This window comes from Salvelinus namaycush, chromosome 3 (genome assembly GCF_016432855.1).
Source record: "Salvelinus namaycush isolate Seneca chromosome 3, SaNama_1.0, whole genome shotgun sequence".
In the NCBI taxonomy this organism is placed as follows: Eukaryota; Metazoa; Chordata; class Actinopteri; order Salmoniformes; family Salmonidae; genus Salvelinus; species Salvelinus namaycush.
In genome coordinates, this window is record NC_052309.1 from 53727128 (window position 1) to 53752448 (window position 25321).

General features: G+C 40.5%; 1 protein-coding gene across 1 annotated transcript; it reads left to right on the forward strand.

The window, feature by feature from the left end:
- Nucleotides 1-5541: 5541 nt before the first annotated feature.
- LOC120044422 (magnesium transporter NIPA2-like) lies at nucleotides 5542-20806 on the forward strand. Its single transcript, XM_038989071.1, has 7 exons — nucleotides 5542-5581; nucleotides 13493-13530; nucleotides 14034-14265; nucleotides 15022-15078; nucleotides 16035-16125; nucleotides 19789-19949; nucleotides 20208-20806. Exons 1-7 carry the CDS (start codon nucleotides 5542-5544, stop codon nucleotides 20804-20806), a joined length of 1218 nt encoding a protein of 405 aa, XP_038844999.1.
- The last annotated feature ends 4515 nt before the right edge of the window (nucleotides 20807-25321 follow it).

Consider the following 25321-nt stretch of genomic DNA (forward strand, 5'->3'; position numbering starts at 1 on the left):
GCAAGGACTTTGAGTTTTCCTTTTGTGAATGGGCCTTAGGTTCTGAGTAGGCTACTATGACTTCTGTGCAATTTGTGGTTTTGAGTTTACATGATATTGTAAATTCATATTGTTGGAGTTCAGACATGTTCGTATCATGTCCTCTTAGTTGCCTCGATTGTGGTACTATGCAGCTAAGAGCGGCCTTGCACAATTACCATTTTGTTCCCCCTTTTTCTCCCGGTATTGCATTCTTTTGACGTTCTACCTTATCATAATCAACTAATATTACAGTGTTTTCAGATATATTATGCTCTTTGCTAACATCAGTCAGTGTTTTTGAGATAAGCCTATGCACAGCTTCATTCTCCTTGCTACTGTGCTTGGTTGATTCACCATCATGTTATAGCTCTCAGACAAGCGTTTGGTTTATGAAACTTTATTTAGTGTTTGCTAATTATTATACATTTTTCTGTCTTTAAAATTCCTTCATTACTCACTTATGAAATCTTAATCACGTGGGCCCAGTTTTTCAAAACGTTTAATCTGGATCTGAGTGATCCGGATTCAGATCGATCGGGCTGTTTTTTTAGAAAGAAAAAAACCCCTGATATCACCCTCTCACCAAAGGCTCAGATAAATCAGCATGGAAATAATCGTGAAAAGGATGAACTTGTATGAAATTGACTCGTTAGGGGGGAAATGAGAAGCTAGGGATATTTCCTAATAGATATTTAAAGGCTAAGATTACTGTTTCCAGAATGTGTTCCCATGTAATAAGAATAAATGCAGTATGACTCAATAAAAATACAAACACACACGGAATACTATTTGACATGGATGTGTTATTACTGTTATGAATAAAGACGATCAGAAATACAATACAATACAATATAACAAAGAATAAATAGAAAACCCGGGTATTAGAGTACACTCTTAAAACTCAGCCACTGACACTGTTCGATCTAGCTTGCAAGCTAATGCCGGCGCGCATTGGAGCTTAATGAATGTCGATCGAAGACGAATGATTCAGTGAATGAATGGGAAACCAAATGGTACTGAGAAACCATGTAGGCTTTCTGTTACATGTAGTATAGTGGTCCCGTGTGGCTCAGTTGGTAGAGCATGGCGCTTGCAACGCCAGGGTTGTGGGTTCATTCCCCACGGGGGGACCAGGATGAATATGTATGAACTTTCCAATTTGTAAGTTGCTCTGGATAAGAGTGTCTGCTAAATGACTTAAATGTAAATGTATAGCAAAGTCATTTTCAGTTTGATTACTGCCACTAAAATGCCACAGTAATCCTTACAAAAAGTAGGAATGTTCGTTCAAATCGTTAACATGTTACATGTTCGCCTTGTTGAACTTACCTCCGGTTACATCAGTTCACATGAACGTAAACTTACATTAGTTCACATGAACGTAAACGTCAAAATACTTAAGTGGATGGTACATTGAATAATTAAAACCAACACTGATTCTTAAACTATTGGCATGTTGTTTCTTTGAAGCTTGCACATGAAAGTAGCACAAGTGTTTGACGCGATGCAAGCAACAGGCTTCACCAAAATAAGCATGTCCTCATGACAAGCAAACTAGTGTAAAGAACCGAATGTACAAACACAGTAAATGTGTCAATCCTTGTTTTCTGTTGCCTAGAGTATCTAAAAGGGAGTAAGGGATATCCAGAGTATTACCCAGTCCACTTGTATATGAAGGAGACATGTCTCACTATAGGAGCACACACCACATTAGGAACTCCAGGTGTGTCAGAGGTGAGTAGTGTAGGAGCTTTCTTAGTTATTTGAGATATTCTTATCTCTGTTTCTGCTTCCTCCCTTTCTTCTGGGTTCTCTTCAACTGGGTCAGATTCCTCAACCTACAGTCACTTGTTTCTGTTGCTTCTTCAGCTTCATTTCTTTCTTCAGTGGACTCTGTTTCATTTTTTCCTCCTGAACTCGCCACAGGTTCTCTAGTCATTACATTCTAAATCCAAACTGAAAGGTTCTGACATTTTTTCATCTTCTCTGTCTTGAAAGTTGTCTTCATCTTCTGAATCAACATCTTCAGATTTCTCTGGATTTGTCCAGTTTTTCTTCTTCACTTGAAGTACAGCCTTCTGGCTTGTTCAATCCCAGTTAATTGGTCTTATTTTCTTTCTTTCTTCTTCTTTGCAGGGTTCTTTGACTCGGTGTTGGATCAACGTCAGCCACAGATTCTAGGCACACTTGCTTTGCTAGCAGTAACAGGTAATTCCGATGAAGGATTTTGATGGGTCCATCTCCATTTTCTGGCTTCAACCGGAATGCAGTTAAGTTGAATTATTGACTGTATGTTTGTTTATTCCATGTGTAACTCTGTGTTGTTGTATGTGTCGAACTTCTTTGTATTATCTTGGCCAGGTCGCAGTTGCAAATGAGAACTTGTTCTCAACTAGCCTACCTGGTTAAATAAAGGTGAAATAAAAAATAAGAAAATAAAAGTTTGGCATTTGACTTTCAACAACATGCTGCGTAGAGGCCCAGCAATCTGCCAACTTGTGCTCTCCTTTCAGTCCTAGATTCCGTATCAGGACTCTGTCTCAGGCATAAGATTGGAATGATGAATCTTGATCATTTCCTGTGTTCTCTATGTTCTGTTTTTCCTGCAGTGGTCTCTGCGAGTTTGTATACAGCTTGCAACTTTTTGTGTCAGACTTTTCTGATGCACCATCACTCGAGACTCCAAAGCATAGATCTACAGGTAACCTTGCTTCACGGCCAACATGATAAAGTACAGAGAATATCCGGTTGCTTCGATCTGAGTGCAATTGTACGAATATACAAGATGTCTCAGGTTGAGGATCACCATAATGGTTAAATACTTCTCCCACAACCCTTTTGCAACCGTGGATGCTTTCTGATTCTTTGTAGGAAAGACAAGCATGTCTTATACAGTGATCTGTATTGACTATGACATTTGCTGTCTTACTGGAATCTGGTTCAATGGACAGGAAATCCATGCAGACAAGATCCAAAGGTCCGTCGCTATGTATATGAGACAAAGGAGCAACTATTTTGAGTAGAGTCTTTCTATGGATACAGCGAGCACAGGACATGCAGTAGTCTTTGACCTCTGGTTTCATACGTGGCCACTAGAAACTGTCTCTTACTAATCCATAAGTATTGTCGAAACCCCAGATGACCTGAGTCATCGTGTAGTGACTTCAACACATGTAGTGACTTCTCTGGCAGAAGTAGCTGAGTTCAGTGAGGTCTGTTTGGAGGATTTGTATAGCAAAATATATGGCAAATAGAAATCCAAGATGGATGGTGTTAAGAGATAGATTGGAGGGGTTGAATGGAGCTGAAGGGTGAGACTAATAACAACAAGAACACAAATGTAAAAGATATTAAGTCGGTAAAATGTATATTTCAATATACTTTTATATACTTCAAAACTTGAAATTCAAAGTTCAGACGGGGATGAACTTCTACTGATTAATGTGACTGGACGCAGGATTTGATCCTTGTATTCTCGTTACAGTATTCTGCCTAACGCTTAACCGCTTACACCGATATGTAGTATATATGGCTTTCAAGAGCCTGCACCAGCCTGCACCTGTGCCGACACAGTGTCTGGTCTCGGCCATGTGGTTACTGCTTCGATCTTTGATGGATCTATAGCCATTCGATCTTGGGAAACTGTGTGTCCAACATAGTTGACTGACGTTCAGCAGAATTGACCAGGCAACGGGTGGCTATTGTCGAAACCCCAGATGACCTGAGTCATCGTGTAGTGACTTTTTAAAGAATCTGAAATATAAAATGCATTTTGATTTGTTTAACACTTTTTTGGTTACTACATGTTTCCATATGCGTTATTTCATAGTTTTGATGTCTTCACTATTATTCTACAATGTAGAAAATAGTCAAAATAAAGAAAAACCCTTGAATGAGTAGGTGTTCTAAAACTTTTGACCGGTAGTGTAGGCCTACTGCAGCTCTAACTGGTTATGATGCACAAGTCTGTGTAGAGTACAGGCCTGAGTACTGCCTGTCAATGCAATAGAATCCTACTCCAATGTGCTTTGCCAACAACAAAATCTCTTCCATAGTTAGTTTTGCATACTAAATCTTGCATAGTTTGTTTTGATTCAGTATGTTGCATTGAAAGTAGCTAATGTTGCGTTGATTCGATCACAATTCCCACAGTAAAGGGAAACGTTGATAGTGTTAACTAACGGAGAAAACTCTAGAAAGTTGAGTGAAGTTCAATCTCGTGCTTCTCTGCACAGGCTGATTTCACGAGCAGTTTAGAGTTGACATTGCTCATAAGCCTCTTTGATGGCAGGATGAACTCTTAGTGTGCTCAGGCAGTCTTCACGTCCTTTCTCTTTGCAGGCCGTCATTAGCCTTCTCACCACATAAATGTTCATTTCAACCAGGATAGAGACTTACGCTTCCATGGCAGTGTCTGGACAAACCAACACAAGTGCTTCAATTGCCTCTGCTACACCTACTACTGATTCTGAAAACTTCAGCAACAAATAACCATCGTAGGGGTATGAAGAGGACGGAACTGCTCCAGACAGTATTCCGTGCAGCTCCTTGTCTATGACATCCTTCAATCCCAAGAAGCGTTCAGCTGCAGATATGATGATATTGATCTTTCTTGAGTTCTTATGGACTCTGGCAGTGCAGTTTATCACCTTAGCAATACATTAAAAAAAATATTATTTCACTATGAGGGTATCTGGATGGTACAGCTGGCAAACAGAACTAGACTGTGGTGTCCTCACCATGACAACTGACACACTTGCACTTTCTTTCACTATTTTGGGATTACTTCTCTTTAAATGTAATTTGCCTGATGATGCGCTAGTGGAGAAGGGTGATTCCTCACAAAACTGGAACAAAAAAAGACCATAAAAAGGTCTGTTGGAGGAAAGACATTGTTGACATATTTGACATGTATATCTTAAAGCATAACTGAGAAATCATTTATTGACTTTATTGAATATTTGAGACATTTTGGCCTCACTCAGGTCTCACTTAAGACACCATAATGTTTCATCTGTAGGTGCTACAAAACAAAAGTAGGTGTCATATGGAGGTTTACAGCTTGCTCTGTAATAGGAGTATATTCTTACTTAAATGTATGAATTCTGAAAAATATATAGAAAATAAACTGTTTTTTGATTTGTAAAATATTTCGACATATTCTAGAACATAAAATACTCTACAACTGCAAAGTATTGAAAGGGGCATGGAATTGATTAGATGTGAAAGCGCAAGCGCTGTATTCTAACGGAGGAAATTGGGCGGGCCAGACGTACACCTGAGCAGGTCAGGTTGACTTGTTTGTTTTGTTTGTCCACACTGGATGAGATAAGACACCCTGTAGCATCGATTTGTTTTAGTTAAACCTTTTATTTGTGCTTGGAATGAAAAGTCCATCCGAACTGTTTGGATAGAGAAGGAGCACATTTGATAGGAACAGATTCTTTTATACGTCTCTTTTTATCCTACTACCAGTTCTGCTACTTCGAGAGCTGTTGGATAATAGCTTTAATCAACACAATGCAAGATCTTAATTTATCTGAGGAGTCATGCCAAAACGGTAAGTTTACAGGCTTACGCTTCTATATCATTATATTAAATGGAGGCTATATTCTCTTTTTGAATGGAGGCCTACAGTATTTAGAATGCTTGTAAGGGTATTGATTTACAGTAGTCTTATTCGTGAAGGGCGTTGTTGGCCGAGCCTAGAAAAGAAGAACTGTTGGGTTGACATACATGAATAGCTTACATGAAAAACGAATAGCTTACATGAACAAAATATGATATTGTCAGAACGTCTTCATTTTGACCAGGACAGATTTTAGGATTTTAGGATAACAGCAGCTGATGTTTTTAAATGTTTTTGAATATTAAGTTTGGTTGTTCATGTCTTTGAAATATTTGAATAGGACAATTTCAAAAGGCAGTTTTTCTTCAGAACATACCACTTGAAATGTCCATATAATTGGTGATTTCTAAACTCACGAGAATAGTCACCCGTGTGTTTAAGAACACCTTTCGTCGACAGAGCAAACATGTCGTTGCATCATGGTACCAAAGTGCGGGCCTAGTTCAAGTAGTGAGGTCATGTATTGAATTACAGAAACTGTCAGTCTCACGAACATGAAATGTCACATTGATTTCTAAAGTATCTTCTTACGTTTTTGTCCATATGAAATCCGAAAGAAATTGAGCCTCATTTTATTTGACCATTACAGTATTTAATTGGGCTTTGTGTGGATAGGCTAGTGTTGATAAAAAACAACATGAATACAATGGTATCATTCTGATAATTGTCATGGTTGTCACTGGTGTGACATAACAGTCAGTCATCAAATGACCTCAGTAAAGATAGTCCTTAATTAAAACAATAAAAAAGCGGATACCCTGTCACTGTTTCGGTAAAAAGGGATAAGCCTGGAGAAATGTAACCATTCTCAAATTCATAGACAGAGCTATGGATGCAAGGATTGACCATCCATGATATCCAAATTATAGTTTTAACCATGTTTTGAGGTTATACAATGTTTGTTTACATTTACATTGTTTACAAACATAGCCCCCTTTTTTTCAATTTTCACCTAAATGACATACCCAAATCTAACTGCCTGTAGCTCAGGCCCTGAAGCAAGGATATGCATATTCTTGGTACCATTTGAAAGGAAACACTTTGTAGTTTGTGGAAATGTGAACTGAATGTAGGAGAATATAACACAATAGATCTGGTAGAAGAAAATACAAAGAATAAACCAATCTGTCTTTTTCTACCACCATCTTTGAAATGCAAGAGATAGGTCTTAGTTATAGCCATCACTCTGGTTGTAATTCCGATAGTGTCCACAAGATGACAGCAGTGTATGTGCAACGTTTCAGATGGATAACTTGAAAAATGAGTGAACAACAAGACTTTTAGTGTGAAGTCCCCAGGTACATTTGGGAAAATTGTGAAGGAGACATTCACATTCATATTCCATTTTTCTGCAAGAATATCATCAAATCTGTATACTTGGACTTTGATTTAGCTTTCCAAGTATTAGTAGCCATATTATAAGTACAACATTTGCAAAAAAAACAGTTTTCAAAACTTCATAACTGAATATCCTTATAATTTTTGTCCAAAATGAAAAGGCATGCTGTCGTACAAGGTAAATAGTTACATTTTACGACATATACACAGGGTGGCGCAGTGATCTAAGGCACTGCACTGCAGTGCTAGCTGTGCCGCGACCGGGAGGCCCATGGGGCGGCGCACAATTGGCCCAGCATCGTCCGGTTTAGGGAGGGTTTGGCCGGCAGGGATATCCTTGTCTCATGTGGCGGGCCGGGCGCAGTGCTCGCTGACCAGGTCGCTAGGTGTATGGTGTTTCCTCCGACACATTGGTGCGGCTGGCTTCCGGGTTGGATGCGCACTGTGTTAAGAAGTGCGGCTTGGTTGGGTTGTGTTTCGGAGGACACATGGCTCGACTTTCGCCTCTCCCGAGTCTGTACAGGAGGTGCAGCGATGAGACAAGACAGTAACTAGTAACAATTGGATACCACGAAATTGGGGGGTGGGGGGGAAAGGGGGTAAAAAATATAATTGGCTATCTAGCTAGCTTTGTTTGACCCCGATTGGTGCTTATTTGACAAAGATACAGTCGTTCAAGTGATGGCCGCCCGCGTCATCGGGGTGCCATGAAGGCGTCGCTCTCTGACCAAATATGGTGTCCTATAGGATATACTACACCTCTAATGAAATAGTGAAGTCTTGTTAGGATCTCTGAGGAATAGATACGAATGTGATTTGACTCATTGAAACAACGTTTAGGGTGAGATCTTCACAGATTCCTTTCTTTGCAAATTGAACGAGTGGAAATACAAAATCGATCATGCATGCTATATGGATCTTTTTAGGATATGAAAAAGGATTTTATCTAACAAAACGACACTTCATGGTATCTCTGGGACCCTTTGGATGACAAATTATAGCAAGATTTCACAATGTAAATACACATTTCACCTTCAGAGGTGAATTTATCAAACCTGTTGCAAAGAAAAAAGTGTTTTGTTGTTAGGAGCTCTCCTCAAACAATGACAAGCATGGCATTTTTTCGCAGTAATAGCTACTGTAAATTGGACAGTGCAGTTATATTAACAAGAATTTAAGCTTTGAGCTGATATAAGACACTTATATGTACCGACATTTGTTATTTCTTAAAAAATCTGCGATCTTGACATAACGCGTTGCATGATTTACAACTGTCCCGTTGACGGAACGCCGATCCTTAAATTATACAATGTTTGTTTACATTTACATTGTTTACAAACATTGGAATTAAACAGGCTTATATTTTGGGCTCTGATGGGGTATTACAGTTGAACGAATGGGTATATATAATTCATTTATAAGTCCAAAGATGGACATCAACTAAGGATTCTAGCTTTAAAGGCCCAGTGCAGTCAAGAATATTCATTTTGAAAAGACCCCCAGAAATGTTTGCCTGTTTTGGTGGGATGGAGTTACAGTGGGGCAAAAACATATTTAGTCAGCCACCAAGAGGCCTGTAATTTTCATCATAGGTACACTTTAGTTTATGTGTCGGGGGGCTAGGGTCAGTTGGTTATATCTGGAGTACTTCTCCTGTCTTATCCAGTGTCCTGTGTGAATTTAAGTATGCTCTCTCTAATTCTCTCCTTCACTCTTTCTTTCTCTCTCTCGGAGAACCTGAGCCCTAGGACCATACGTCAGGACTACCGGGCATGATGACTCCTTGCTGTCCCCAGTCCACCTGGCCTTGCTGCTGTTCCAGTTTCAACTGTTCTGCCTGCGGTTATGGAACCCCTACCTGTCCCAGACCTGCTGCTTTCAACTCTTAATGATCGGCTATGAAAAGCCAACTGACATTTATTCCTGATTATTATTTGACCATGCTTGTCATTTATGAACATTTTGAAAATCTTGGCTCTCTCTAATTCTCTCCTTCTCTCTTTCTTTCTCTCTCTCGGAGGACCTGAGCCCTAGGACCATACGTCAGGACTACCGGGCATGATGACTCCTTGCTGTCCCCAGTCCACCTGGCCTTGCTGCTATTCCAGTTTCAACTGTTCTGCCTGCGGTTATGGAACCCCTACCTGTCCCAGACCTGCTGTTTTCAACTCTTAATGATCGGCTATGAAAAGCCAACTGACATGTATTCCTGATTATTATTTGACCATGCTTGTCACTTATGAACATTTTGAACATCTTGGCCATGTTCTGTTATAATCTCCACCCGGCACAGCCAGAAGAGGACTGGCCACCCCTCATAGCCTGGGTCTAGGTTTCTTCCTAGGTTTTGGCCTTTCTAGGGAGTTTTTCCTAGCCACCGTGCTTCTACACCTGCATTGCTTGCTGTTTGGGGTTTTAGGCTGGGTTTCTGTACAGCACAACGAGATATTAGCTGATGTACGAAGAGCTATATAAAATAAACTTGATTTGATTTGATACACTTCAACTATGACAGAAAAAATGAGAAAAAAAATCAAGAAAATCACATTGTAGGATTTTTTATGAATTTATTTGCAAATTATGGTGGAAAATAAGTATTTGGTCAATAACAAAAGTTTATCTCAATACTTTGTTATATACCCTTTGTTGGCAGAGGTCAAACTTTTCTGTAAGTCTTCACAAGGTTTTCACACACTGTTGCTGGTATTTTGGCCCATTCCTCCATGCAGATCTCCTCTAGAGCAGTGATGTTTTGGGGCTGTTGCTGGGCAACACGGACTTTCAACTCCCTCCAAAGATTTTCTATGGGGTTGAGATCTGGAGACTGGCTAGGCCACTCCAGGACCTTGAAATGCTTCTTACGAAGCCACTCCTTCGTTGCCCGGGCGGTGTGTTTGGGATCATTGTCATGCTGAAAGACCCAGCCACGTTTCATCTTCAATGCCCTTGCTGATGGAAGGAGGTTTTCACTCAAAATCTCACGATACATGGCCCCATTCATTCTTTCCTTTACACGGATCAGTCGTCCTGGTCCCTTTGCAGAAAAACAGCCCCAAAGCATGATGTTTCCACCCCCATGCTTCACAGTAGGTATGGTGTTCTTTGGATGCAACTCAGCATTCTTTGTCCTCCAAACACGACGAGTTGAGTTTTTACCAAAAAGTTATATTTTGGTTTCATCTGACCATATGACATTCTCCCAATCTTCTTCTGGATCATCCAAATGCTCTCTACCAAACTTCAGATGGGCCTGGACATGTACTGGCTTAAGCAGGGGGACACGTCTGGCACTGCAGGATTTGAGTCCCTGGCGGCGTAGTGTGTTACTGATGGTAGGCTTTGTTACTTTGGTCCCAGCTCTCTGCAGGTCATTCACTAGGTCCCCCCGTGTGGTTCTGGGATTTTTGCTCACCGTTCTTGTGATCATTTTGACCCCACGGGGTGAGATCTTGCGTGGAGCCCCAGATCGAGGGAGATTATCAGTGGTCTTGTATGTCTTCCATTATCCCTTTACACTTGTGTGTATAAGGTAGTAGTTGTGGAATTGTTAGGTTAGATTACTTGTTGGTTATTACTGCATTGTCGGAACTAGAAGCACAAGCATTTCGCTACACTCGCATTAACATCTGCTAACCATGTGTATGTGACAAATAAAATTTGATTTGATTTGATTTCCTAATAATTGCTCCCACAGTTGATTTCTTCAAACCAAGCTGCTTACCTATTGCAGATTCAGTCTTCCCAGCCTGGTGCAGGTCTACAATTTTGTTTCTGGTGTCCTTTGACAGCTCTTTGGTCTTGGCCATAGTGGAGTTTGGAGTGTGACTGTTTGAGGTTGTGGACAGGTGTCTTTTATACTGATAACAAGTTCAAACAGGTGCCATTAATACAGGTAACGAGTGGAGGACAGAGGAGCCTCTTAAAGAAATTGTTACAGGTCTGTGAGAACAAGAAATCTTGCTTGTTTGTAGGTGACCAAATACTTATTTTCCACCATAATTTGCAAATAAATTCATAAAAAATCCTACAATGTGATTTTCTGGATTTTTTTTCTCTCATTTTGTCTGTCATAGTTGAAGTGTACCTATGATGAAAATTACAGGCCTCTCTCATCTTTTTAAGTGGGAGAACTTGCACAATTGGTGGCTGACTAAATACTTTTTTGCCCCACTGTATCTCCTGCCTTGTGACATCACCAGGTGCTGAATTAGTTAATAGACCAATAGACCAATAGTAGTAATAGACCAAACTTTTCTGCCAATAACAGCTAATTTTCAGTTTTCCCCTCCCAACTCAGACCACTCCCAGACAGTCCTAGCAAAATTATTGCTTGCAAAATTGCTCTTTGCCAAGCTAATTTTGTTTCTTTTTGACAATTTTAATTGAAAATATTCACAGTAAGGTACTCATTTATTATCCAGAAATAATTTGATGTTCACATAAAACGGCTGCATTGGACCTTTAAAACCTGTTTAGGCCAGGGGTGCCGCTAGCGGCACTCCTCCCACATTCCATTGAAAAGGCAGAGCGGCAAATTCAAAAAAAAAATTCTTTGAAATATTTAACTTTCACACATTAACAAGTCCAATACAGCTAATGAAAGATACAGATCGTGTGAATCCAGCCAACATGTCCGATTTTTTAAATGTTTTACAGGGAAGACACAATATGTAAATCTATTAGCTAAACACCTTAGCAAAAGACACCATTTTTTCTTTGTCCACCAACACCACTAGCTATCACCAATTCGGCCAAATAAAGATATTGATAGCCACTAACCAAGAAAAAACCTCATCAGATGACAGTCTGATAACATATTTATGGTATAGGATAGGTTTTGTTAGAAAAATGTGCATATTTCAGGTATAAATCATAGTTTACAATTGCACCCACCGTCACAACTCGACTAGAATAAATACATAGAGCAACGTGTATTACCTAATTACTAATCATAAAACATTTCGTAAAAATACACAGCATACACTAATCGAAAGAGACAGATCCTGTGAATACAGACAATATTTCAGATTTTCTAAGTGTCTTACAGCGAAAACACAATAAATCGTTATATTAGCATAGCACATGTGCAAACATTACCAGAGCATTGATTCTAGCCAAAGAGAGCGATAACGTCAACATCGCCAAAATATATTAATTTTTTCACTAACCTTCTCAGAATTCTTCAGATGACACTCCTGTAACATCATATTACAACATACATATAGAGTTTGTTCGAAAATGTGCATATTTAGCCACCAAAATCATGGTTAGACAATGACAAAAGTTGCCCAGCTGGTCAGAAAATGTCGTGCGACATATTAGACAGTGATCTAGTCGTATACATAAATACTCATAAACGTGACTAAAAAATATAGGGTGGACAGCGATTGATAGACAATTTAATTCTTAATACAATCGCTGATTTACATTTTTTAAATTATCCTTACTTTTCAATACAGTTTGCGCCAAGCGAAGCTACATCTAACAAAATGGCGGCATAAGCGATTAACATTTTTCGACAGAAACACGATTTATCATAATAAATTGTTCTTACTTTGAGCTGTTCTTCCATCAGAATCTTGGGCAAAGAATCCTTTCTTGGGTCTAATCGTCTTTTGGTCGAAAGCTGTCCTCTTGCTATGTGGAAATGCCCACTGCGTTCGGCATGAACTGGAAACGTGCCCAGAAGTTCAAAGTGTCTCAGAAATAAATGTCCCAAAATCGCACTAAACGGATATAAATTGCTATAAAACGGTTTAAATTAACTACCTTATGATGTCTTTAACACCTATTACAAGTAAAAACATGACCGGAGAAATATTACTGGCTACACTAAAGCTTGGAAAAAGAGCAGGTCGGTGTCCACCGTGCGTCCGGCGCAGCTGGAAAAGGGAAACTACCTACACGTTGTTCTGTTTTATAGAGGCTGTGATTGCGCAATCGACTCCATTCAAAGCGTCATCACGTAAAGACATCCAGGGGAAGACGTAAGCAGTGTTTGTATCCTCATAGCATTCACAGGGACCTTTAAACTGACTCCAGATCAGGGGCCAAGATGTGTGAAATCTGACTCCATGTCAGGGAAAGTGCTGTAGAATGAGTTCTGTTCCACTCAGAGACAAAATTTCAACGGCTATATAAACTAGAGAGTGTTTTCTATCCAATAATAATAATAATATGCATATTGTACGAGCAAGAATTGAGTAGGAAGCCGTTTAAAAATTACACGATTTCCAGAAAAAGTGACAACAGCACCCCCTATCCCAATGAAGTTAAGCAATCTGCATCTCTATGTAGGTCATTATCTCTGTTGTTCATTTCAATTTGAACTGGGTGATTTGGATTGGTTTCTTTTCAACAGATATTCTGATAGCAGGAATATACTTTATTTTACAGAAACGCCAGGTATTTATTTAAAAGTACATGGTAAATACACAATATTAGCACAACAGCTTTTATAAAGCTATCATGTTAAAAGTTATTGCACTCTGCTTGTTTTTCCAGGTTCCATAATAAGGCTGCTGTGTCTGTCAAAGACTGCTGTGTGGGGGGCCTCCCGGGTGGCGCAGTGGTCTAGGGCACTGCATCGCAGTGCTAACTGCGCCACCAGAGTCTCTGGGTTCGCGCCCAGGCTCTGTCGCAGCCGGCCGCGACCGGGAGGTCCGTGGGGCGACGCACAATTGGCATAGCGTCGTCCGGGTTAGGGAGGGTTTGGCCGGTAGGGATATCCTTGTCTCATCGCGCTCCAGCGACTCCTGTGGCGGGCCGGGCGCAGTGCGCGCTAACCAAGGGGGCCAGGTACACGGTGTTTCCTCCGACACATTGGTGCGGCTGGCTTCCGGGTTGGAGGCGCGCTGTGTTAAGAAGCAGTGCGGCTTGGTTGGGTTGTGCTTCAGAGGACGCATGGCTTTCGACCTTCGACTCTCCCGAGCCCGTACGGGAGTTGTAGCGATGAGACAAGATAGTAATTACTAGCGATTGGATACCACGAAAAATTGGGGAGAAAATGGGATTAAAAAAAAAAAAAAAAAAAAAAAAAAAAAAGGCTGCTGTGTGTATAGTCAATGGGGACACAGGCCTACTTAACACCTCATTCACTGACAATCACAATGCCACTGAGACAGGGCTATCAGCTGTCGGCAACAAGTGGAACAGCTATAACTTCTGGATTTGTTTGACCCTGGCGGTGCTGTCTGCCTTCCTGATTGAAGGAAGTGTGATGCTGAAGAAAAAGGCTCTGCTTCGTCTAGCCTATTTTTTTGCTCCTTTGCACCCCAGTATCTCTACTTGCACAGTGTTTACTTGCTAAATTGTAATTATTTTGCCACTATGGCCTATTTATTGCCTTACCTCCCTAATCTTACTACATTTGCACACACTGTATATAGATTTTTCTATTGTGTTATTGACTGTACGTTTGTTTATCCCATGTGTAACTGTCTTGTTTGTGCCGCACTGCTTTGCTTTATCTTGGCCAGGTCGCAGTTGTAAATGAGAACTTGTTCTCAACTGGCCTACCTGGTTAAATAAAGGTTAAATAAAAAAAATTGCCTGTATTGAACAGACAAGAGCAAGTGAGTGTCTTCTCAGGAAACAATGTTTAAGGATGTAGAAAAACAAAAAGACATCTACAGTATAGGGCTTTGTTCCTGTTCAATGAAGTGGTATCAACTGACAGTAGTTCTTGCACTATGACCTTACAGTATGATATTTCAGCTATCCATAAGAAAAGGGAAATTGAACAGTACATCCAGCCACTGTTAAAGGTTGTTGTAGCACTCGAAACTGGGCAGGAACCCTGACCGGAGCAATGCTCTGTCTATAAAGGGTTCTCTTAGTCAGTTTTATATAACATCTGATTGAACACACTGTACTAGCATCAAGGTTTTCTGAGGGCATGAAACAACTTCATGGCCTTTACAGGAGGTTGGAGGTTTCATGTCAAGCAATCAATCAACTATATTTGTTATTGGTTGATGTTATTTATTTGTTTTTCTTCTCTTTTATTGAGTGCCTTGTCTGTGTTTGTGCAGGTGAAGGTGGTCATGGATATTTAAAGGACTGGCTATGGTGGGGTGGCCTTCTAACCAGTGAGTTTGTTTTGCCAAGTAGCAAAATCTACTCTCAATATTCGCCAGAAGCACTGTAGGGCTGGAAATTGCCAGGGACCTCACGATACAATATTACCACCATACTTAGGTGCCGATACGATATGTATTATGATTGTCACAGATCTACGTGTATTACGATTCGATATTCCGATTCGATACTGCGATTTAATTGCAATTTGATGTTCCAAACATAATGCTCACCATTATGTCTGCTGCAGAGAGATGAGAGAGAGCATGATAACATTTTTTGGATCAGTCATGGAAATAAAAGTCCTGTAAACATGTTGGCTCACTATTTAAAAAAGAGAACAATCTATAGGATGAAAATACATTTGTCTTGGCTCAGGTACAGCCAACAAGCTACTAGTGTTAGCTAACGCTACCGAGCGTTTTTTTACAAATCGATACTTTGAGTCAAAGTAATAATATTGCGATGTGTAACTGTTTAAATATTTTCCCCTCATCACTAACTATATGTCATGTGGGAATACTTGTATTTTGAGTAGTTTCACTATATTTCTGTTGGGTTACTGTCACGACTTCCACCGAAGTCGGTTCCTCTCCTTGTTCGGGCGGCGTTCGGCGGTCGGTGTCGCCGGTCTTCTAGCCATCTTTGATCCACTTTCATTTTCCACTTGTTTTGTCTTGTTTTCCTACACACCTGGTTTTCATTTCCCTCATTAATTGTTGTGTATTTAACCCTCTGTTCCCCCCATGTCTTTGTGTGGAATTGCTGGTTGTAAGTGTTTGTGCACATGTTTACTGGTGCGTGTCGGGGTTTTGTACCCATTTTGGTTATTTCTTTATGCCGTTGGTTTTTGCAATTAAACTGCTCCGGCTATTACCTAGTTCTGCTCTCCTTCGTCTGACTTCCCTGCCACCAGTTACGCACCCCTTACAGTTACATAAATGTTTGTTATTTTAAGCACCCACAGTGGGTGCCGGCAAAGCGGCCAACTTTGCAGCATACATGTTTGCCCCAGCTACTGTGGTGATTCCTTTTGGTACACTGAGTGTCCTTATCAGGTACCCTTACCTCTCTGTTACCTGGCTTATATCTACATACAGCTAGCTATCATTGCATTCTCTCTGGTGCCTCACTTTCCATGACTGGAAAACCATATACCTATGTCACAAACCAGGTACCCATCCAGCCTTTTTATGCTAGTAACGAGCAAAGTACAGGTCAGATAAAAAATGTTACGACAGGCCTGATGGAAACAGAACATTTGTCTGTAAACTTTCCAAATGTCGACAAAACAAAATATCCTAGACAAGATGTGATCTTTTTGTGTCGGTAAAATTAATTATGCGAGAAATGTCAGTGGAAATGCTTTTATGTGCAAATATTGATATAATAACTATCATATCGAAGTGTACTCGGAGTCACGCGATGACATGTTGTGTGGTCCTCCCACTACGACTCATCGGGAAAGCATGCAGGTTATTAGGCTATAGAGTAAATAAATGATAATGAACGTCACAGAGTGGTGAAAGTGCAAGGTGAGTAGCTTGATGCTCCTTTCCTATTAATATTGAGGGTCTTATTCTGGTGACATGATCATGCTTGCCTGCCATCTGACAAATAAAAATTATATTTTGTCCATAATATTTTCATCATGTAAGCTATACCCGCACTGCATCTGCGAGCTGTTGGCGAGAGATCCTGTGCCAATACCAAAATGTGCACAGTCCCTATACACTGAGTGTACAAAACATTAGGAACACCTGCTCTTTCCGTTACATAGATTGACCAGGTGAATCCAGGTGAAAGATATGATCCCTTATTGATGTCACTTGTTAAATCCACTTCAATCAGTGTAGATAAAGTGGAGAAGACAAGTTAAAGGATTTTTAAGCCTGAAAACAACTGAGACATGGATTGTGTATGTGTGTCATTCAGAGGGTGAATTAGCAAGACAAAATATTTAAGTACCTTTGAACATGGTATGATAGTAGGTGCCAGGCAAAACGTTTTCAGTGTGTCAAGAACTGCAACGTTGCTGGGTTTTTAATGCTCAACAGTTTCCCGTGTGTATCAAGAATGGTCCACCACCCAAAGGACATCCAGCCAACTTGACACAACTGTGTATCACGTTCGTCATACGAAGGAGACCAAGGTGCAGCGTGGTATGCGTACATTCTTCTTTATTTAAATAGAATGAACACTGAACAAACTAACAAAATAACAAAACGAACCGTGAAGCTATATGAATAGTGCAGACAGTCAACTAAACATAGAACAAGAACCCACAAACACCAAAGGGGAAATGGCTACCTAAATATGATCCCCAATCAGAGACAACGATAAATAGCTGCCTCTGATTGGGAACCATATCAGGCCACCATAAACATACAAATACCTAGACCTACAAAACCCTAGACAATAAAAAAACCCTAGACAATACAAAACCCCTAGACAATACAAAAACTAACGTAATCCACCCTAGTCACACCCTGACCTAACCAAAATATAAAGAAAACAGAGATATCTCAGGTCAGGGCGTGACACTGTGGGAAACATTGGAGTCACCATGGGCCAGTATCCCTGTGGAACACTTTCGACACCTTGTAGAGTCTATGCCCCGATGAATTGAGGCTGTTCTGAGGAGATGTTCCTAATGTTTTGTGAGAAATGCACCATTTTTTGTGAGAGCAGAGTTGAAAATGACATGGAATATTTTTTATTCAGTACATGGGAATTTAACCGCTAAAGGTATTTTTATGTGCAATACCTCATCACGCACAGCCTTTTATCTGCCACAAGTCAATTTGATGGAAACACATCTCTGGTGGAAAAATGCACATATTGTTTATATGCAGATTTGAGAATATTCGCATGAAAATCTGTTGCCAATTAGATGAAAACCTAGCTAATGTTATCATGTTGTACCCTTATGTTGGTATATGTGAACGAGTGCTGAGTGATTAGTGCTTTTTGAGGTCTGTTAGTTTTTTTTTTACATTAAATGTATTATGTGGATTCAATGCTGTAACAACACGGAATAAAACAATTAATACAAGTCTCATGATGGTAGTGACTGTCCAATACTGCTTATCACTTTTTAACCATCATTTATTCACATTTGTTTTATTTGATGACTTAATTATTTAATTCCAAGTCATCATCTCATCTCTAAAGAGCTGCTGTCTGACAAAAAAATAAACATTCTTTTAGGAGTTCTTCAAAGTAAATCAACTTAAATCTGTTTTACCTCATTTCTACCACCATGTTACATGTGCATTAAGAGAAAAAAAAACTCTAGACCACCTTTACTTGCTCAATACGAAAGTGGTCAGATGATGCAGATGCTAAGCTACAGGACTGGTTTGCTAGCACAGACTGGAATATGTTCCGGGACTCATCCGATGGCATCGAGGAGTATACCACATCAGTCACCGGGTTCATCAATAAGTGCATCGATGACATTGTCCCCACAGTGACCGTACGTACATACCCCAAACAGAAGCCATGGATTACAGGCAACTTCCTCACTGAGCTAAAGGGTAGAGCTGCCGCTTTCAAGGATCAGGACTCGAACCCGCCGTAGCCGATATGAGTAAGACCTTTAAACAGGTCAATATTCACAAGGCAGCAGGGCCAGACAGATTACCAGGACGTGTACACCGAGCATGCGCTGACCAACTGGCAAGCATCTTCACTGACATTTTCAACCTGTCCCTGGCCGAGACTGTAATACCTACAGTTGAAGAAACAAAACAACCATTCATTGTGTAGCTGGGACCCTTGGGATTGCAAACAGAGGAAGATCTTCAAAGGTAAGTTTGTGATTTTGTGACGCCTGTGCTGGTTTGAAAAAGTATTTTGATGTGGTGCACTGTCCTCAGATAATTGCATGGTATGCTTTCGCCGTAAGGCCTTTTTGAAATCTGACAACGCAGTTGGATTAACAAGAAGTTAAGCTTTTAAAAGATGTAAGACACTTGTATTTTCATGAATGTTTAATAATATGATTTTGAATTTTGCGCTCTGCAATTTCACCGGATGTTGTCTTAGTGGGATGTTGTCTTAGTGGAACGCTAGCGGGACACCGAGCCGTAAGAGGGCTATTAAGTAAGCATTTCACTGTAAGGTCTACACATGTTGTATTCAGCGCATGTGACAAATAACATTTGATTTGATTTTGATAAATAAGGCATACTTTTATGGCTGCTAAATACCAACTATCAATCACTAAGATCATGTACTTTCAGGTAGAGATACCTCGCGAAGCAACTGCTCTTTACGCCTCTCAATCACGCGTTCTTCTTTCTTCTCTCCATCTCCGTGTCTACCCCATACAGACCGTAAGCGGCAATGGATTGTGGTCATTGTAGTTAATTACTATGTTTTCTGCGCTAAACTATAGAGAATATCGGCCTGATGGAAACTACAACTCCCTACTACATCACACAGTTCGGGCTTATTCTGATTTATCTCTAGAGAAACTGTGTATTGAGCTCACAGAAAAAATCTGAATGAAATGGTTGGTCAATTAGTTGCTTAAAAACCTAACGTGGACTCAGAAATTCAAAAGTTTTGAGAATATTTCTGGCCAAAACTTACCTAAAAAACTATTTAATTGTCAGGAGCTGTTCTGTGTAAGTCATTGGTCTACAGCAATCTGCTGTTTTGTGGTTTGCATTGATATTGAAATGACTGTAGTTCTGGCTTCTCTCTCGACACAGTGCAGTGCTTTCCTCCTACCTGTTGGGGGAGACTCTAAATCTGTTTGGGAAGCTGGGCTGTGTGCTCAGCGTACTGGGCAGCATCCTCATGGTGATCCACGCACCCGAAGAAGAGGAAGTGACAACCCTGCACCAGATGACTGACAAACTGCTTGACCCAGGTACATTATTTCTATTCATTAAAGTATAATGAGGTAATGAGCATGTAATCAAGAGGAGAGAACTTAAAAGATAACAAAATGCTAACGTCGTTGTTGAGCAAGTATGTAGACATAATGACGGACGATACTTCTGCACCAGGGAATAACACCTGTCTGTTCCCTAACCACCATCCACCACATCCTAGAGCAACACTTCTCTCTCTCCTCTGTGCCAAGCCTCACTATTATGGCTCCTGTGTATCCGCTTTGTATCTCTAGGCTTCCTTGTGTTTGCCAGTATCCTGCTGGTGGCCTGCCTGCTGCTTATCTTCTACTTCTCCCCCCGTGTGGGCCAGACCAACATTCTGGTCTACATCGGCATCTGTTGCCTGCTGGGGGCCTTCACCGTCTCCTCCGTTAAGGGCCTGGGCATTGCCATCCGCACAGTGCTCTCTGACCCAGCCGTGGTGCGCCACCCGCTGACCTGGATCCTGCTGGCCTCCTTGGTGAGTTCCATCGTCATCCAGGTCAACTACCTGAACAAATCGCTGCACACCTTCAACACACTACTAGTCTACCCCATCTACTACGTGTGCGTTACCACCATCGTGCTCACCACCTCCATCATCCTATTTCAAGAGTGGGGGACCATGTCTGGGGTAGACATGGTATGCACTATGGGTGGCATCTTGGTCATCATCCTGGGGATGGCCATGCTGCACCTGTTCAAAGACATCCATGTCACCCTGGAGGGCCTGACCAGCAGCATGTGTCAGCTGCTGGAGGAGAAACAGGAAGACAAACACATCCTCATTGAGGAAATGGAGAGCCTGCCTCCCATGAGAGAAGACGCAACCATGGTCTTCATCATCAGCTGAGAGGCTGGCACCGTAGAGGACTCTTAGCACTTTAACTTACAGTACCTATCAAAAGTTTGGATACACCTACTCATTCAAGGGTTTACTTTATGTGACTGTTTTCAACATTGTAGAAAAATAGTGAAGACCTCAAAACTATGAAATAACACATGGAATCATGTAGTAACCAAAAAGGTGTTAAACAAATCAAAATATATTTTTGATTTTAGAATCTTCAAAGGTGCCACCCTTTGCCTTGATGACAGCTTTGCACACTCTTGGCATTCTCTCAACCAGCTTCACCTGGAATGCTATTCCAACAGTCTTGAATGAGTTCCCACATATGCTGAGCATTTGTTGGCTGCTTTCTCAATTGGTTTGATTTTGGGTGATTGTGGAAGCCAGGTCATCTGATGCAGCACTCCATCACTCTCCTTCTTGGTCAAATAGCCCTTACACAGCCTGGAGGTGTGTTTTTAGCTCATTGTCTTGTTGAAAATTAAATGATAGTGCCACTAAGCGCAAACCAGATGGGATGGCGTATCGCTGCAGAATGCTGTGGTAGCCATGCTGGTTAGGTGTGTCTCGAATTCTAAATATATCACTGACAGTGTCACCAGCAAAGCACCCCCACACCGTCGCACCTCCTCCTCCTCCATGCTTCACTGTGGGAACCACACATGCAGAGATCATCCGTTCACCTATTCTGCGTCTCACAAAGACACGGCGGTTGGAACCAAAAATCTAACATTTTGACTCAGACCAAAGGACAGATTTCCACCGGTCTAATGTCCATTGCTCGTGTTTCTTGGCACAAGCAAGTCTCTTATTATTATTGGTGTCCTTTAGTAGGGGTTTCTTTGCAGCAATTTGACCATGAAGGCCTGATTCACACGGTCTCCTCTGAACAGTTGATGTTGAGATGTGTGTTACTTGAACTGTATTTGGGCTACAATATTTGAGTCTGGTAACTCTATCCTCTGCAGCAGAAGTAACTCTGTGTCTTCCTTTCCTGTGATGGTCCTCATGATAGCGCTTGGTGGTTTTTGCGACTGCACTTGAAGAAACTTTCAAAGTTTTAGAAATTTTCCGCATTGACTGACCTTCATGTTGTTTCTCTTTGCTTATTTGAGCTGTTCTTGCCATAATAAGGAATTGGTATTTTATCAAATAGGGCTATCTTCTGTATACCACCCATACCTTGTCACAACACAACTGATTGGCTAAAATGCATTATGAAGGAAAGAAATTCCACAAAGTAACGTTTAACTAGGCACACCTGTTAATTGAAATGCATTCCAGGTGATTACCTCATGAAGCTTGTTGAGAGAAGGCCAAGAGTGTGCAAAGCTGTCATCATTTAACACTTTTTTGGTTACTACATGATTCCGTATGTGTTATTTCACAGTTTTGATGTAGAAAATACAATGTAGAAAATAGTAAAAATAAAGAAAAACCCTGGAATGAGTATGTGTCCAAACTTTTGACTGGTACTGTGTGTAAATATGTATTTGTTTTTTTAATGTTTGTTTTATGTAGATTTGTGACCAAAGCTGCTGGGGACTGTGGTCTATGATGCTGCATGCTGAGGATCTCTGTCTATGATGCTCCAAGGCACCAGAGAATATATGTATTTTATACAGTTGATTATAGTTGTGGGTCTTTTTTTTACCTCAATTACAGATAAAGTAATAATAATAGTGGTTGCTGATGACTCTGAGCTATGATCCTGCAGGCCACGTAAACGGCTGCTGAGCACCCCTGTTCATGATGCATCAAGGTATTTAAAAAGGCTATGGTTATTTCAAACCCAGTATTACAGATTATTGCAAAATAGACACAAATTGCTTATTTGAACATTTGTACAGGCACACGAATAAGTATACTTTCTTTGTGTGCAGTGCATGATTTTGCATTCAGTGCATTTCAATCACAGATAAAGACAGTAAGTTACTTAAGACAGAAACAATAGGAGGGTAGTTGTTGGGGAGGATGAGTGGTTGTATAATACAAATGTCTAGTATCACAAAGGTTGTGTGTGAATCTCATTGTGGACAACTTGAGCTAATTAGCAACTACTTACTACTACTTACCACAGCAAAATTGTCAAAGTCTCCAGCCACCCTAGTCATAGACTGTTTTCTCTGCTACCGCATGGCAAGCGGTACCAGAGCTCCAAGTCTATGTCCAAGAAGTTTCTAAACAGCTTCTACCCCCAAGCCATAAGACTACTGAAAATCTAATCAAATGGCTACCCAGACTACTTGCATTGCCCCCCACCCTTTACGCTGCTGCTGCTTTCTGTTATTATCTATGCATAAGTCACTTTAGTAACTCTACGCACATGTATATATTACCTCAACTAACCAGTGCCCCCGCTAACCGGTGCCCCCGCACATTGACTGTGTACTGGTACCCCCTGTATATAGCCTCGCTATTGTTATTTTACTGCTGCTCTTTAATTATTTGTGACTTTATTTCTTATTTTTGTAGGTATTTTTCTTAAAACTGCATTGTTGGTTAAGGGCTTGTAAGTAAGCATTTCACTGTTGTATTCGGCGCATGTGACAAATAAAATTTGATTCGAATTTTAGCTACTTTTCATGTCTTTTGTAGAGGCATTGTTTTGTCTGAGTCACTTCATTGTGTGTGTGTTCGTGTGTGCTTGTGTCTGTGCGCACACGTGTGTGTGCCTGTACATGCGTGTGTGTTTGTTTTAGGAATTGGAGTCTAATAATTCAATCCACAGTATGTAGGATCTAATAATTTTGCTACAATATGAACACTATGATATTCCTCTTTGTAAACAGGATCCAGTACCATTTAAAAGTGAAATAATTACTGTAATGTGAAGTCATTATCCTTTTTCAACAATGGTCCTTATTACAGGTCAATTGATTGAATGCCAACACAGAACCCCTTAAACTGTAACAGTGCAGTTGAACATTGAATTAATATTCAGTAAGTTATTCAGTGTACTTGTTTTGGACTCCTAACTATATTCCACTATGAGACAAACAGGTTTCCCTGCTTTCTTTCCAGGAGGAAGTGTGAACTGGTCCCAGTCAACAAAGAAGTGTCAGGTGTCTGAAGCACTGAGCTTTGTCAGGAGCAGAACAGACTAATGATGTGGGTTTGTTATTAACGGCTGAGCTGAGAGCGGGACCATACTCTCTCAGACAGAGCCCAGGGACAGGTTGCTATAGAGCCCTCAGAAAGGTAACAGACTAACATAATATCAACCCTACATAAAAATACTACAGTTTACTATAGAATACTATACTACACTACGTAGTATCCCTCGATCATGTAGTGTTTAGTATATAATATTGTAGTATACTGTAGAATACTATACCACACACTGTATTGATATGCTAATATTAAGTTTGCATATGCCCTGCCCCATTCCCTCCCCCTTAATCCAAATTGTGCCACCCATGACTGAAAAATCTACTGGCCAAGTATAGATCATATATTGCGTTCCTTACCTGTTATAGATAAAAAAGCACAAGTGCTGAACTGAGCTAGTCAGACTGCAATCTGACTGACCGACCTACCTACAGGTTATGGATAATTTGCACTTTTAGAGTTTGTTCAGTAAGGAGAAAGCCCCCCCCAAAAAATATCATTAACATTACAGTATAATTTTCCATGTGGGACGCAAATACACAAATTAGTGTTTCAGTGTGACTACACCATCACTGAAGTATCTAAAACCCACAGGTCATGTAAGGGTTAATGGGTAGCCTAGTGTTACTAAGAGATTGATTCTATCATATGGTAAACTAAGCCTGCTCTGGTTCCTTGTGTATCACTATCCCAGTCTCAGCAAGGTGTACTGTGGAGAGGAGAGCACGTTTCCCCCATCCTCACACTTCAATCCCTGTTCCCTTATGAAAATCCTCATCATAATAATTTGTTAAAACGCTCGTGGTCACTGTCTGTTCTTCACATTAATTGTACGACTTTTAAATGATAATCTAAGGACTGCGTTGGAGTTTTAGAACATTAATGGTTCATGTTTCACATTGTGCATCTAATAATAAGCATACAGTAGAAAATGAAGCTTGACTGATAGCCAAACTTAATAGCACCAATAAAAGCACCAAGACATAATGATGTCACAAGCAATACACAAGATGTCCAGTAGATGGAGCTACGCACCCAGTTATAGACAAGTCTAACCATTCTTCTGGTTTAGGCTACTTATCACCCATACTACCTTAGACGACAAGAACACAATACCAGCATGCAGAATAACAGATATCTTAAATTCGTACATATCGTACAAAAACAGCTTAGACTCTTAAGAGGAATGTCTACTTAGGGTGTATTAGGGACTATTGTACTATCTTGATATAGACGCATTAGCAGCCTACACATTAGTGACAGACATTATGAACCAGTCAGCATCAGTCAAAGGTCAGGGTTGTGGCTTAGAGAAAGGTAATTTAACTGCAACACAGACGTCAATAGAATTGTTGTCCACGATTTAGTTAATCAGCTCTTTGACTGTGAAGAGAGTTTATCCTTGTG